At 41.3% G+C, this 13,110-nt stretch overlaps 2 protein-coding genes across 2 annotated transcripts; both read right to left on the bottom strand.

The window, feature by feature from the left end:
• Positions 1 to 96: 96 nt before the first annotated feature.
• LOC145861727 (protein CC2D2B-like) lies at positions 97 to 7,895 on the bottom strand. Its single transcript, XM_082964710.1, has 9 exons — positions 7,784 to 7,895; positions 7,466 to 7,675; positions 6,535 to 6,624; positions 6,231 to 6,344; positions 2,532 to 2,666; positions 1,980 to 2,093; positions 1,679 to 1,737; positions 1,381 to 1,558; positions 97 to 642 (listed from the first exon to the last, which is right to left on the bottom strand). Exons 2-9 carry the CDS (start codon positions 7,475 to 7,477, stop codon positions 424 to 426), a joined length of 921 nt encoding a protein of 306 aa, XP_082820836.1. The 5' UTR covers positions 7,478 to 7,675; positions 7,784 to 7,895; the 3' UTR covers positions 97 to 423.
• Positions 7,639 to 13,101, bottom strand: LOC145861837 (protein CC2D2B-like). The gene is made up of 8 exons (XM_082965455.1): positions 13,091 to 13,101; positions 12,457 to 12,618; positions 11,905 to 11,992; positions 11,529 to 11,638; positions 11,284 to 11,380; positions 11,037 to 11,135; positions 8,090 to 8,266; positions 7,639 to 7,665 (listed from the first exon to the last, which is right to left on the bottom strand). The coding sequence occupies exons 1-8, from the start codon at positions 13,099 to 13,101 to the stop codon at positions 7,639 to 7,641; spliced, it is 771 nt and encodes a 256-aa protein (XP_082821581.1).
• Between the last annotated feature and the right edge of the window lie 9 nt (positions 13,102 to 13,110).

The raw sequence follows: 13,110 nt of genomic DNA, 5'->3' as shown, positions 1-13,110 counted from the left end.
TCTGGTTTATTTTTAATAATGCATCATATTATTGGCATACTGCTAATGCCAGTAGTATGTATATCAATTGGCCTATAAGGCTTTATCCATACATCAACAAATATTGCCTAAAACATTTCACAAACCATATTGTGAACTTGAAAACATACCAGATGTGTGCTAATCAACGGTTGAACAAATACAATTTTTATGGACAATTTACCATGTACAAGTTTGTGGATTCAATCACTTGGTCTGAATCACTCTGCATTCCTTTCCCACAGTAGAAAAACAACTAGGAAAAGCTGACCCTGAAAGGCAGAGATTTTGTTCATACGGGCATGCAAAAAAACTAAAACATAAAAAGGGTTCCAGGTAGTCCCTCCCCGTTTGTCAGTTTCCTTCCATTTGGTGCCTAATGAACACAACCAGGGTGTCTCAGTGCTAGTGTACTGAAGGAACGTAGAACACGCCATGCTGGTGTTTGACCAGCGTTGCCAGGAATATCCACACCGACAGGATGTGGTTGGGGTATGGGTGGATGTAGGTGGAGAGAGCAAACTCTGTCCCAGGGATCTCAGTGCTGTGGATTCTGGTGTTGTAGACAGCCTCGATCACTGTGCTCATGTCTTGGTAGGCCATATGAATGGGGAAGCCAGTCACCTAAAAACACACAGTTAATCAGTGTTTCCCCTATAGTTTATTTGTGTATTTCTGCCGAGATGTGCTTTTAAGAACAGAGGGACAAATTACAACGTATATTTGTAGTAAGTAGCATTTTATGCATCGTCTTTTGGGGTTTTTCAATTATGTAAATGATGGGCAACCCCATGCTTTTTCATATTTATTGAAAGGTGCTATTCTTTATCAGTTGGGCTTCAGGTTATAATGCTTTTAAAGGGGAAATTACATTTCAGATGGTGTCAATTCAATTTAGATTCATTTTGGAGTAGAATGTCCTTTTTAAAATCATTAGAAGTGACCTCGCAGTCAACAGAAGTGACCATCTCCTGCTACATTTGCCACCGCTGCTGAAACAAATTATAGTTAGAAAAAGGAAGATGAACATATTTTTTTTTTAATCACATTTTTGGGGGATTGTATACCCAATAATGGTCACTGTCGTTAGTCATGTAGCAAGTCTTACTACAGTATCCACCTATTTTTATTCTCAAGGCCTGTGTTTTCTATCCAATGTAAGGACACTCTCAAACATCAAACCCTCCCCATTGTACGAGAGCAGGGTTGTTCATCAGGACACACAACAGAATACTAAATAAGCTTTTTATTGGACCAGTCTAGGTAGTCCCTTCCTGTTTCAATCCATGTGGTCCATAATAAATACTATCCACTGATTCCCCTTTTTCATATTAAAGAGGGTTACTGGTAGGCCTATTTCACCTTGTAATCCTTCATAGTGTCCAGCAGCCTGTCTATCTCTAGGGCTATTGAGTCAGAGGCTGGGTTCCTCTCAAGCTTCTGCATGACCTCCGAGAGCATGGCTGCACAGCGTGGGCTCCAGCGTGTAGGGTGGGGGCTTCTCCAGTCCATCACACAACTTTTCAGTTTCCTCTCCATCCTGTGTTGAAGAATGAAATTCATGGATGGGACAGACAAGACCATAAATGAAATTGTCCTGTGTTTTGCTCTAAGATGAAAGCAATGCATAGCCTTAAATATGGAATCCATATTAACATACCTTCTTTGAAGGTGATTGACCAGATCTATTTGAGTGGGACGGTATTTAATTTCTGTTGGCTGTAAGATTTTACAGTTAGCATTGAGCAGTTTTTATTTACTGTACACAGTTGACTCAAGTTATGTTGACTCAATAGAAGTAATAAGTTATGTTCTTCAAATATGACCTACTTTCAAATATTTCACTACTGTCACTAATTTTCAATGAGGAAAACCTACGGCTCTTATGTTTGGAGCCGTATCTTACATTGTATGTCTTGTCAAAAACACTACAGTAGCAAAAAAAACTAGGTTAGAAATACCATTGAGGATGAGTCCGAGTTGAACCCTTTGGGGAATAAGGGTTTCCATGTGGCATTATTTGATACGTCAAAAGTGATGGGCATCTTTCTTGTTGGTTGGAGATGGAACCACACCTGAGAGACATCCAGTCAGATCAAGCACATGACATTTATGGTCAATGGACACGTCACCTAAAAACGTTTAAGATCTAGTCAAGATAGCGGCTGAAGACGAGGATCCCTTTCAACAGTTTTAGAGCGCCACACAGCTGGTGAACAAGACTTGCATAGAATGCACACGTGATGGTATACTGTTGTAGCCGTATCAATCACTGACTGATTTATAGGTCACAACACAGTCTCATGACACTGTAACATATCGAATAACTGGTAGAACGCAGTGTCGCCACAACGATAGCATAGTAAACAGCATGGGTAGGGACAAAGAACAGCAGTTGGGAAGTGGACTTTGGGACAGAGTTATTGATTTGACATCTGTTTTGACTAAACTCACGTACACAAAATCCTGAGTGGATGACATAAATTAAACACATCCATGGGCTCCACTCTTACATTTTCACCATTGACCAGACAGTCGACAGTCTTTAGAGGACAGAAGGAGTCGTATGACTGGTAGTGCTTCCCATCTCTGGGGTTCCACAACACAAACCAAGTGTTCTCCTGAGTAAGGACATAGGCTGTCTCTCCCTGGAAAAAAAAAACTAGACATGAATGCTACTGTGTTGCCGTAAAACGAATACAATGAAATGCACTGCACTAAAGGTGTAGTCTATTTTCTCAGCTGACTCGCAAATACATTGATTTGGATGGGAGTGAATTGTGTTGTTTTATGTATACAGTGCTTTCAGAAAGTATTCACGCCCCTTGACTTTTTCCATATTTTGTCGTATTACAGCCTGAATTTTAAATTGAGATTTTGTGTCACTGGCCTACACACAATACCCCATAATGTCAAAGTGAAATTATGTTTTTAGACAAATTAATTAGATATGAAAAGCTGAAATGTCTTGAGTCAAAAGTATTAAATTTGTTATGGCAAGCCTAAATGCGTTGAGTAAAAATATGCATCAGCCCATTTATTTAAAGCTGCTATGCTGCATCAGTTGGGATACAGGTTGTTTCCATTTTAAAGGGCAAATTATATTTCAGATGTCAGCATAATTGTATTTTAATTTATTTTGGAGTAGAATGTCCTTTTGAAAAAGTTACCAGCAGTGACCTCAGTCACCTTCTCCCTCTACCTTTGCTACCGCTGCTGAACAAAATCCTAGGGGAAACACTGTTTTGTTTGTCTTCTAGTGGAAACGGTACACCCTCCCCATTGTACGAGAGCAGGTTTGTTCATTAGGGCACACAACAGAAAATGTCTTAAACAAGTCACATAAGTTGCATGGACTCTCACTGTGTGTTTAACATGATTTCTGAATGACTATCTCATCTCTGTACCCCACACAGTTATCTGTAAGGTCCCTCTGTCAAGCAGTGAATTTCAAACACAGATTCAACCACAAAGAGAAGGGAGGTTTTCCAATGCCTAGCAAAGAAGGGTACCTATTGGTAGAAATAATAAAACGCAGACATTGAATATCCCTTTGAGCATGGTGAAGTTATTAATTACACTTCGGATGGTGTATCAATACACCCAGTCACTACAAAGATACAGGTGTCTTTCCTAACTCAGTTGCCGGAGAGGAAGGAAACCGCTCAGGGATTTCACCATGAGGCGAAGGATGACGTTAAAACAGAGTTTAATGGCTGTGATAGGAGAAAACTGAGGATTGATCAAAAACATTGTAATTACTCCACAATACTAACCTAAATGACAGAGTGAAAAGAAGGAAGCCTGTACAGAATAAAACATATTCCAAAACATGCATCCTGTTTGCAATAAGGCCCTAAAGTGAAACTGCTAAAAATTTGGTAAAGAAATTAACTTTATGTCCTGAGTACAAAGGGTTATGTTTGTTGCAAATCCAACACAACACATCCCTTCCCTGAGTACCACTCTTCATATTTTCATGCATGGTGGTAGTTGTATCATGTTCTGGGTAGCCCTGTCATCACCAAGGACTAGGTACTGTAGTTTTTTAGGATAAAAAGAAACAGAATAGAGCTAAGCACAGGAAAAATCCTAGAGGAAAACCTGGTTCAGTCTGCTTTCCAACAGACACTGGGAGACAAATTCAACTTTCAGCAGGACAATAACCTAAAACACAAGCCCAAATATACATTTACATTACATTTAAGTCATCTAGCAGACGCTCTTATCCAGAGCGACTTACAAATTGGTGCATTCACCTTATGATATCCAGTGGAACAACCACTTTACAATAGTGCATCTAAATCTTTTAAGGGGGGGGGGTTAGAAGGATTACTTTATCCTGTCCTAGGTATTCCTTAAAGAGGTAGGGTTTCAGGTGTCTCCGGAAGGTGGTGATTGACTCCGCTGTCCTGGCGTCGTGAGGGAGCTTGTTCCACCAATGGGGTGCCAGAGCAGCGAACAGTTTTGACTGGGCTGAGCGGGAACTGTGCTTCCTCAGAGGTAGGGGGGCCAGCAGGCCAGAGGTGGATGAACGCAGTGCCCTTGTTTGGGTGTAGGGCCTGATCAGAGCCTGAAGGCATGGAGGTGCCGTTCCCTTCACAGCTACGTAGGCAATCACCATGGTCTTGTAGCGGATGCGAGCTTCAACTGGAAGCCAGTGGAGAGAGCGGAGGAGCGGGGTGACGTGAGAGAACTTGGGAAGGTTGAACACCAGACGGGCTGCGGCGTTCTGGATGAGTTGTAGGGGTTTAATGGCACAGGCAGGGAGCCCAGCCAACAGCGAGTTGCAGTAATCCAGACGGGAGATGACAAGTGCCTGGATTAGGACCTGCGCCACTTCCTGTGTGAGGCAGGGTCGTACTCTGCGAATGTTGTAGAGCATGAACCTACAGGATCGGGTCACCGCCTTGATGTTAGTGGAGAACGACAGGGTGTTGTCCAGGATCACGCCAAGGTTCTTAGCACTCTGGGAGGAGGACACAAGGGAGTTGTCAACCGTGATGGCGAGATCATGGAACGGGCAGTCCTTCCCCGGGAGGAAGAGCAGCTCCGTCTTGCCGAGGTTCAGCTTGAGCTGGTGATCCGTCATCCACACTGATATGTCTGACAGACATGCAGAGATGCGATTCGCCGCCTGGTTATCAGAAGGGGGAAAGGAGAAGCTTAATTGTGTGTCGTCTGCATAGCAATGATAGGAGAGACCATGTGAGGATATGACAAAGCCAAGTGACTTGGTGTATAGCGAGAATAGGAGAGGGCCTAGAACAGAGCCCTGGGGGACACCAGTGGTGAGAGCGCATGGTGCGGAGACAGATTCTCGCCACGCCACCTGGTAGGAGCGACCTGTCAGGTAGGACGCAATCCAAGCGTGGGCTGCGCCGGAGATGCCCAACTCGGAGAGGGTGGAGAGGAGGATCTGATGGTTCACAGTATCAAAGGCAGCAGATAGGTCTAGAAGGATGAGAGCAGAGGAGAGAGAGTTAGCTTTAGCATTGCGGAGAGCCTCCGTGACACAGAGAAGAGCAGTCTCAGTTGAATGCCCAGTCTTGAAACCTGACTGATTAGGATCAAGAAGGTCATTCTGAGAGAGATAGCAGGAGAGCGGGCAAAGGACGGCACGTTCAAGAGTTTTGGAGAGAAAATAAATAAGGGATACTGGTCTGTAGTTGTTGACATCGGAGGGATCGAGTGTAGGTTTTAATAAATGTATATACACTGGAGTTGCTTACCAAGATGACATGAAATGTTCCTGAGTGGCCTAGTTACAGTTTTGACTTAAATTGGCTTGAAAATCTATGGCAAGACTTGAAAATGGCTGTCTAGCAATGATCAACAACCAACTTGACAGAGCTTGAATATTTTTCTTTCATAATAATGTGCAAATAATGTACAATCCAGGTCTACAAAGCTCTTCGAGACTTACACAGAAAGACTCACCACTTTAATCGCTGCCAAAGGTGATTCTAACATGTATTGACTCGGGGGGTTGAATACTTATGTAATCAAGATATATTAGTGTTTTATTTTTTATACAAATGTTTCTATTTTTCATCCACTTTGACATTATAGAGTATTTTGTGTAGATTATTGACAAAAAATGACAAATCATTTTAATCCCACCTTGTAACACAATAAAATGTGGAAAAAGTCAAGGGGTGTGAATACTTTCTGAAGGCAATGTACATTAAACAGCACATGTCAATTGTTACCTCTATGACAGATGTTCCCAGGAGAAGCCACCCATTTACTGTCAGGTCATGAAAGAAGTTGCACAGCAGAACTGCCAAACTGACATCGTTTCCCATAGCCAGCTCCAAGCATTGCTATTGTGTATAGCAAAGGTGTGCAATAAGGAATGAAAAAAGCACCACTGGGTTAACAACAAGCTGACCAAACTATGTTGATAATTATTGGTATTTTTCTTGGTATTTAATATCTGCTGAACATAAGTGATGTTTTATGTCTTGGCTCTGAAACAAAATGTTAATTCTACAACATGGTCTGTTTGTTTACCTCTGAGGTGAGCCACATGTCCCCACTGTCACCAACGTCAGATGGGAAGGACAAGGTGGGAATCAGGGACACAAAGGCTGCCACCCTCTCCTGGGTTACACAGAGCAAAACATTTTTAAGAGCACAACATAACGCCCATTTAAATCAATTAAAGGGCAACTCCACTTCTTTTCAACTGTATTTTCATTATCTCCAGTCATCATATGTGAAAACGGTGCAATTCAGTTTTTCTTAGGAAATAAATATACATTTAAAAAGTTCTACCCAATGACATTATCAAATGTTAAAACATTTTAAAAACAGATTTTCAAACTGAGATTTGCGGTGATGTGGGGAGCAACAAAATACCCTCCCTTGGGCTAGAAACTCGTTGCATGTTTTGAAAATCACAATTAAAAAAAAAAACGATCTATCCTACCCTTTGTCACAGAGAAGCAATTTTTTTAGGCCCTTTATTCTTATCTTTTTAACCACAGATCATAGAAACACGCTGTTTTCACATATGTAGACTGGTTTGGTGCTGGAGATGATGAATATGAGGTTGAAAAGTGGTGGAATTGCCCTTTAATGTAATGCATATAAACAAAATAACTGAGTTCCATCCAAACAACTCCAAATAAGTAAAACTTCCAAAGAATGAATACAACTGTGCTTTCATTATGATTCCATGTTGTTTATATATATTTCAGACATGAACCTTATGGGTTGAATCATTCTAATGATAGTGATGTTATGGTCAGACCTGAGTTCAAATACTATTTTAAATCATTTGAAATACTTTTGCTAGGCTTGATTGAGTTTTTCTATAAAAGTAATAAAAAAAATGAAAACCCAGCCCATCTGGTTCTCCAGGCAGACTAAAGCAAACGCTCAGTGTTTGAAAGATTTCAAATAGTATTTGAACCCAGATCTAGTTATGTTGGAGCCTTACTAGAACAGACATGCTATTGTCGGGGGTGTCCAGGACAACTTCCTGTGGAGGAGGAAGTGGCTTGAAGAACCGGTGTGCCAGGACAAGCCTCCCCTCACTATTTATCACTGTGGTTATGACTCGCTTCTTCACCCGGCCTGCTGCCACCTTACACTGCTTCTCATATTCATAGGTCAAGTCCAGCAAGTCCTCATCCTCGTCTGTGGAAAACTATGCGGAGACAGATACAAACACAGAATTCTGTAGGAGCAGCAGCAGTGCATGGAAAAGGGTGACTTATCATTTAGGCTAAGCAATAAAAATTGGACTGATACTCACCAGCCAAAGGGGCTTCTGGTCACCATACTAAATGTGAAGAGGGCAAATAGTAAATTTCCATGGATGTGTGTTCTGATGCAGTTGTACAGTTGGTTATCAATCACAGTAGTCATGACATTAAACATAAGCACGTCAAAATAATGGACGCTGATTAAAGTAAATATATTCCATATCTTATCGCTCAATATCTTCCACAGCAAAAGTCTAAATCAAATAACAATTAAGTGTTTTTAGTTGAAGCCAAAGAGGTTTTAGAACATAGTACCTCTTTAAAATTTAACAGTATTAAACATGAAAATAATTTGCCTTTGCTGTCTGGTCATCACTCAGAGAAATGGCTGGATCCAAAGTGATGAAGACATTCATGAAACTGGTATCTCTTCTCGAGGGTATCTCTATGCCCTGGTCATTGACCATGTCTTCCCCTGTCCACATGTAGCCCAGTAGGGTCGGTGGGGTACAGATGGTCAGTTTCTCATACACCTATCAAATGATAAGATATGGGGGAGTTGACTCTTAGATAAAAGGGTTCCAAAAAGATTCTTTGCAGAGGGATAGGTTTCAACCAAGAAACGTTTTCCTCTGAAGTACCTGAGTGTTTACTCTTTACCTCAGTGTTTAAACTTTTAGTAATCGGATAAGTTTAAAAAGATAGGTGTTAGAATGTTTGAAATTGTACCTATATAGGAATATTTGTGCATGTATCTAGTACCTTAATCATTTTACATATACAACACTGACATAGTTGATATCTTTGGAAAACAGAAAGGAAAACGCCGCACACTGCCGCTCATGCTCCCAGGTGATATTTATTTACAACGTTTCGACCCTTAGGTCTTCATCAGGCATCCATATCCCAGGTGGGGGTGGAAGGTCCTATATATAGGGGCAGTACTCAGTGACATCACTTCCTGAAACAGGAGGTAAAAAATGTAAAACAGTTTCACAATATTAACATTCAATGTATCAAAATATATGATCATACACAGAGAATGTGATCAATATTTATAGTAATATACATACACATACAATATTCAATTAGGATTAAAAAAAAACACAATTCAGACTTATTGAAACTATAAAAACAGTTTCAAGTCAAACTCCTCATTAAGGCCAAGAGGAGACGGTGTGTTCAGCCTGTGGATCCAGAACGATTCCCTTTGAAGAAGTTTCCTCTCAATGTCCCCTCCCCTGCGTGACATCTTGACCATTTCTATTCCATATTCCAATACCTTTGTCCTGTGCGGGGTGGGTAAATGAGTTACATTTGTACTTTAAGCTGCATTGAGCACATTGGCCACATTTGTAATTACCCTCAGGAACCTTGTCCAAAAAAGTTTCCCTTTTCTCTGGTGGGTAATCAGATTTAACCACAATATCTCTCACTTTTGCAGGTGTTTTAAAAACCATATGTGGGGGATATTTAAAAATGGGCTTCAATTGTGGGTCAGTATCAATACTGTACCGGTGCTTCCTGATAATGTCCTTAAATGCCTTCCCCAATGCACCGGTACATTATTGATACTGACCCACAATTTAAACCCATTTTTAAATATCCCCCACATATGGTTTTTAAAACACCTGCAAAAGTGAGAGATATTGTGGTTAAATCTGATTACCCACCAGAGAAAAGGGAAACTTTTTTGGACAAGGTTCCTGAGGGTAATTACAAATGTGGCCAATGTGCTCAATGCAGCTTAAAGTACAAATGTAACTCATTTACCCACCCCGCACAGGACAAAGATTTAAGATCAAGGGCCTGATTACCTGCATGTCCACCAATGTTATTTACATGTTGAAATGTCCTTGTGGTCTGTCTTACATAGGGAAAATCCATAGAAGCCTTAAGACACAGATCAGTGAGAACCGCAGCAATATACGAAACCTATGAGACAAAACAATCCGGTGGCTGCTCATTTTGTACAAGCTGGACATCCTATTAGTTCTCTGAGATACATTGGAATAGAAATGGTCAAGATGTCACGCAGGGGAGGGGACATTGAGAGGAAACTTCTTCAAAGGGAATCGTTCTGGATCCACAGGCTGAACACACCGTCTCCTCTTGGCCTTAATGAGGAGTTTGACTTGAAACTGTTTTTATAGTTTCAATAAGTCTGAATTGTATATATATTTTTTTATCCTAATTGAATATTGTATGTGTATGTATATTACTATAAATATTGATCACATTCTCTGTGTATGATCATATATTTTGATACATTGAATGTTAATATTATGAAACTATGGTTAACATTTTTTTTAACCCCATGTTTCAGGAAGTGATGTCTCTGAGTACTGCCCCTATATATAGGACCTTCCGCCCCCACCTGGGATATGGATGCCTGATGAAGACCTAAGGGTCGAACCCTTGTAAATAAATATCACCCTGGGAGCATGAGCAGCAGTGTGCGGCGTTTTCCTTTCTGTTTTCCATGAGTTTGTCTACAACTCCAGCACCCGCGGAAGGTACCTGGATGTGTGTATGTTCTTCAGCTTTTATAGTTGACATCTTTGCCATGATTTCTGTCTTCTGTGATTTCTGAATTTTTTATTTATTTATTTTTGGTTACTACATGATTCCATGTGTATTTTCATATTTTTGATGTCTTCACTACTATTCTACAATGTAGAAAATAGTAAAAATAAAGAAAAACCCTGGAATGAGTAGGTGTGTCCAAACTTTTGACTGGTGCTATATGTAATGTATTGTCATAAAGAATGTAATAGTAAAGCTGGTGGAGCCATTCGTACAAGGTTCTAGTAAGAACCCTTCAAAGATAAAAGGGTTCTTGGTAGAACCCTTCATAGAGGGTTCTAGGAAGAACCTTTAGATGATAAAAGAGTTCTTTGTAGAACCACTTATAAAGGGTTCTAGGGAAGAACCCTTCATGGAGGGTTCTAAGTAGGACCATTTACAGAGGGCTCTATGAAGTACCCTTCATAGAGGGTTCTGGGTAGAACCCTCTGCAAAGGATTCTACCTACCACCAAAAAGGGTTCCCATATGGAGACAAGCCGAAGAACCCTATATGGTTCTACTTAGCACCTTTTTTCTATGATCGCAGAGAAGACAATATAAGAATGTTAATTATCTACAAGGCAACCGTACATACAAAGACATGTTCACATACAGTAAGCAACCACAGCAACTCACCGACATTACTAGGCCAAGTTGGACAAAGCTGACAGGCTTTAAATCCTTTTATCCGGCTTGTGCACCACCTGAACGTGTGTGTGTGCGCGCAGAGCAGTACCTTGGATTGCTGCAGCAGAGATCTGAAGGGTAAGGTGACCGAGCCCAGCCACTGTCTGCCAGAGAACACCTGGGCTCCACAGCCTCTCAGAGAACTGCTCTGGGTTTCCCACATGTGAGATGAAAGATGAAAGAGAGTAAGGGAGGGATGGAGATGGGATAGACAGAATGTTGATTTCCAGTTCACCCTGCGATTTGAAGTGGCCTTTGAATAGTGATTGTACTTTCATGGTTGAGGCTTACAGTACCTCAATGACTTGAAAGGACATCTCATCAAACACATTGATGACAATGTCGTCTTGTACTTTGGAAAGGCCTGCGTGGCTATAATCACCCCCTAAGGATCTGAGAGAACATTACATTTGACATTTCTGAAATGTGATTTTATTAGCACGAACAGTACAGTCACATGTGTAAGGATGCACAGTATTCACTTGTGGAGCCAGTTGGAGATGGAATTAACAGTGAATTAGGACAGTAGTGGGTGTCATACTTAAACTCCAGGGTGAACTCTTCCCTCCAGCATGGGTTGTGTCCCTGCTCTACGCTGCTCTCATATGTTGTCTCCTGAAACCTAACCTCCACGAAGGGCTGAACCTGAGCCTGGCACAACCATGGGACAAACTCAACCTACTGTACCTGTTATGAACCTACATAACCATATTGTTATATACAGTATGTCATGTCAACGGCCTATACGGCAACAACAAAAAAAAAGCTATCAGGAAAATAAGTTCATGTTCGTAATCCGGTAGTATCTGACTGTCAATCATGCAATTTTGAATTCTGTTTCAATATTCAATATACGGCGATCACGTCTCTGTCTGTGATATTTTAGCACCAAATATGTGCTACCTCTACCATTTTACCTGTAGGACAGCCTTTTCCGAGCTGCTTTTCATGTTGTGTCTGCTGCTGCTAGACAGACCACAGCAGGAGCCTCTTGCGTGGATCTCCCTTAAAGGTACACAAAACACAACTCATTAGATCTGCTTCCACACAGATGGAACTGCGTTGTCAAGGAAATAGAAAGTATTGTCTATTTTTGATGATGTTCTCTATAAGCGTGGTTGTCAAGTGGGGGAGGAAATTCAGTCAAAAGGTTTTTATCTTTGCTAGAATTGGATAAGAGTATCATTACATCACGCATTGAACAGTACAGTAAGAATTCTATTAGGATAGCTGCAGGCATGAGAAGCTGAAGTATCTGCCAATGTGGGGTTGTTAAGGCAAGTTGCCAACTGTTTTGTAGATATAGCGAATATGTTCAGCTAATAGTACAAGTAGTATTGGGTTGGGTGTACTGTAAAGTGATGATAGTAGAAGTAGAGGTATTTGTTATAGTAATATCATAGGTTTTACGCTAGAAGCTGTAGTAGTAGTTGTAAAAGTAGTAGGATGGGTAGAACTTGGATCAATACTTGAGGAAAGCCTCCTGGCGAACAGGCAGGCCCTGGGCATTGTTGATGGCAACATAGATCCTCAGGTCCCCGTCTGAGAGGGAGCAGGTAGGAACGATCTTCCTCTTCACACGCTGAGGCTGGAGAGGTCGCTTTAGTCTGAACACGTCCCAGTCGAACTCCCTGATGGGGTGGAGAGTATTAGCCTGGAGTTCAAATGGATATGCTCCATTTCAATGGTGAAACAAAGCATATCAGTTTGGATTCCAGGCTAGGACACTAGAAGTGTCAGAGCAAAACATAGAGACGTATCATCGTGTAGCCTGGCGTCAGGTAGCCTAGCGGTTGGAGCGTCGTGCCAGTAACCGAAAGGTTGCTAGTTCGAATCCCAGAACTGACCATGTGTAAAATCTGTCGATGTGCCTTTGAGTAAGGTACTTAACCCGTATTGCACCAGGGTTACTGTTGAATGGCAGACCCTGGCTGTGACGACCCCACTCTCCAAGGGTGTCTCAGGGAGAATGGGATACGCAAAAAAACACTTTGAAATAGGACAAATACAAGCACCCACTAAATTATTATCATTATGTCTGCAATTTCGCAGAGGCCTCGAGCTAAAAATACTTCTTTATGACATGTGGTTTATGGGCTGTACAGCAACACCATTTGTATGTG

The sequence above is a fragment of the Salmo salar genome, chromosome 18 (genome assembly GCF_965601325.2).
Source record: "Salmo salar chromosome 18, fSalSal1, whole genome shotgun sequence".
Lineage (NCBI taxonomy): Eukaryota > Metazoa > Chordata > Actinopteri > Salmoniformes > Salmonidae > Salmo > Salmo salar.
This window is presented reverse-complemented; position numbering and strand designations above follow the sequence as displayed.

Coding starts and splice junctions, on each gene's coding strand:
- LOC145861837 (XM_082965455.1), bottom strand. Junction 11,993..12,456: donor CGCCAGGAGGCTTTCCTCAA/GTATTGATCCAA, acceptor TGTACCTTTAAG/GGAGATCCACGCAAGAGGCT. Junction 8,267..11,036: donor CTCTGCTGCAGCAATCCAAG/GTACTGCTCTGC, acceptor ATCATTTGATAG/GTGTATGAGAAACTGACCAT.
- LOC145861727 (XM_082964710.1), bottom strand. Junction 6,345..6,534: donor ACATGTGGCTCACCTCAGAG/GTAAACAAACAG, acceptor TATACACAATAG/CAATGCTTGGAGCTGGCTAT. Junction 643..1,380: donor ACACTATGAAGGATTACAAG/GTGAAATAGGCC, acceptor GTGTGTTTTTAG/GTGACTGGCTTCCCCATTCA.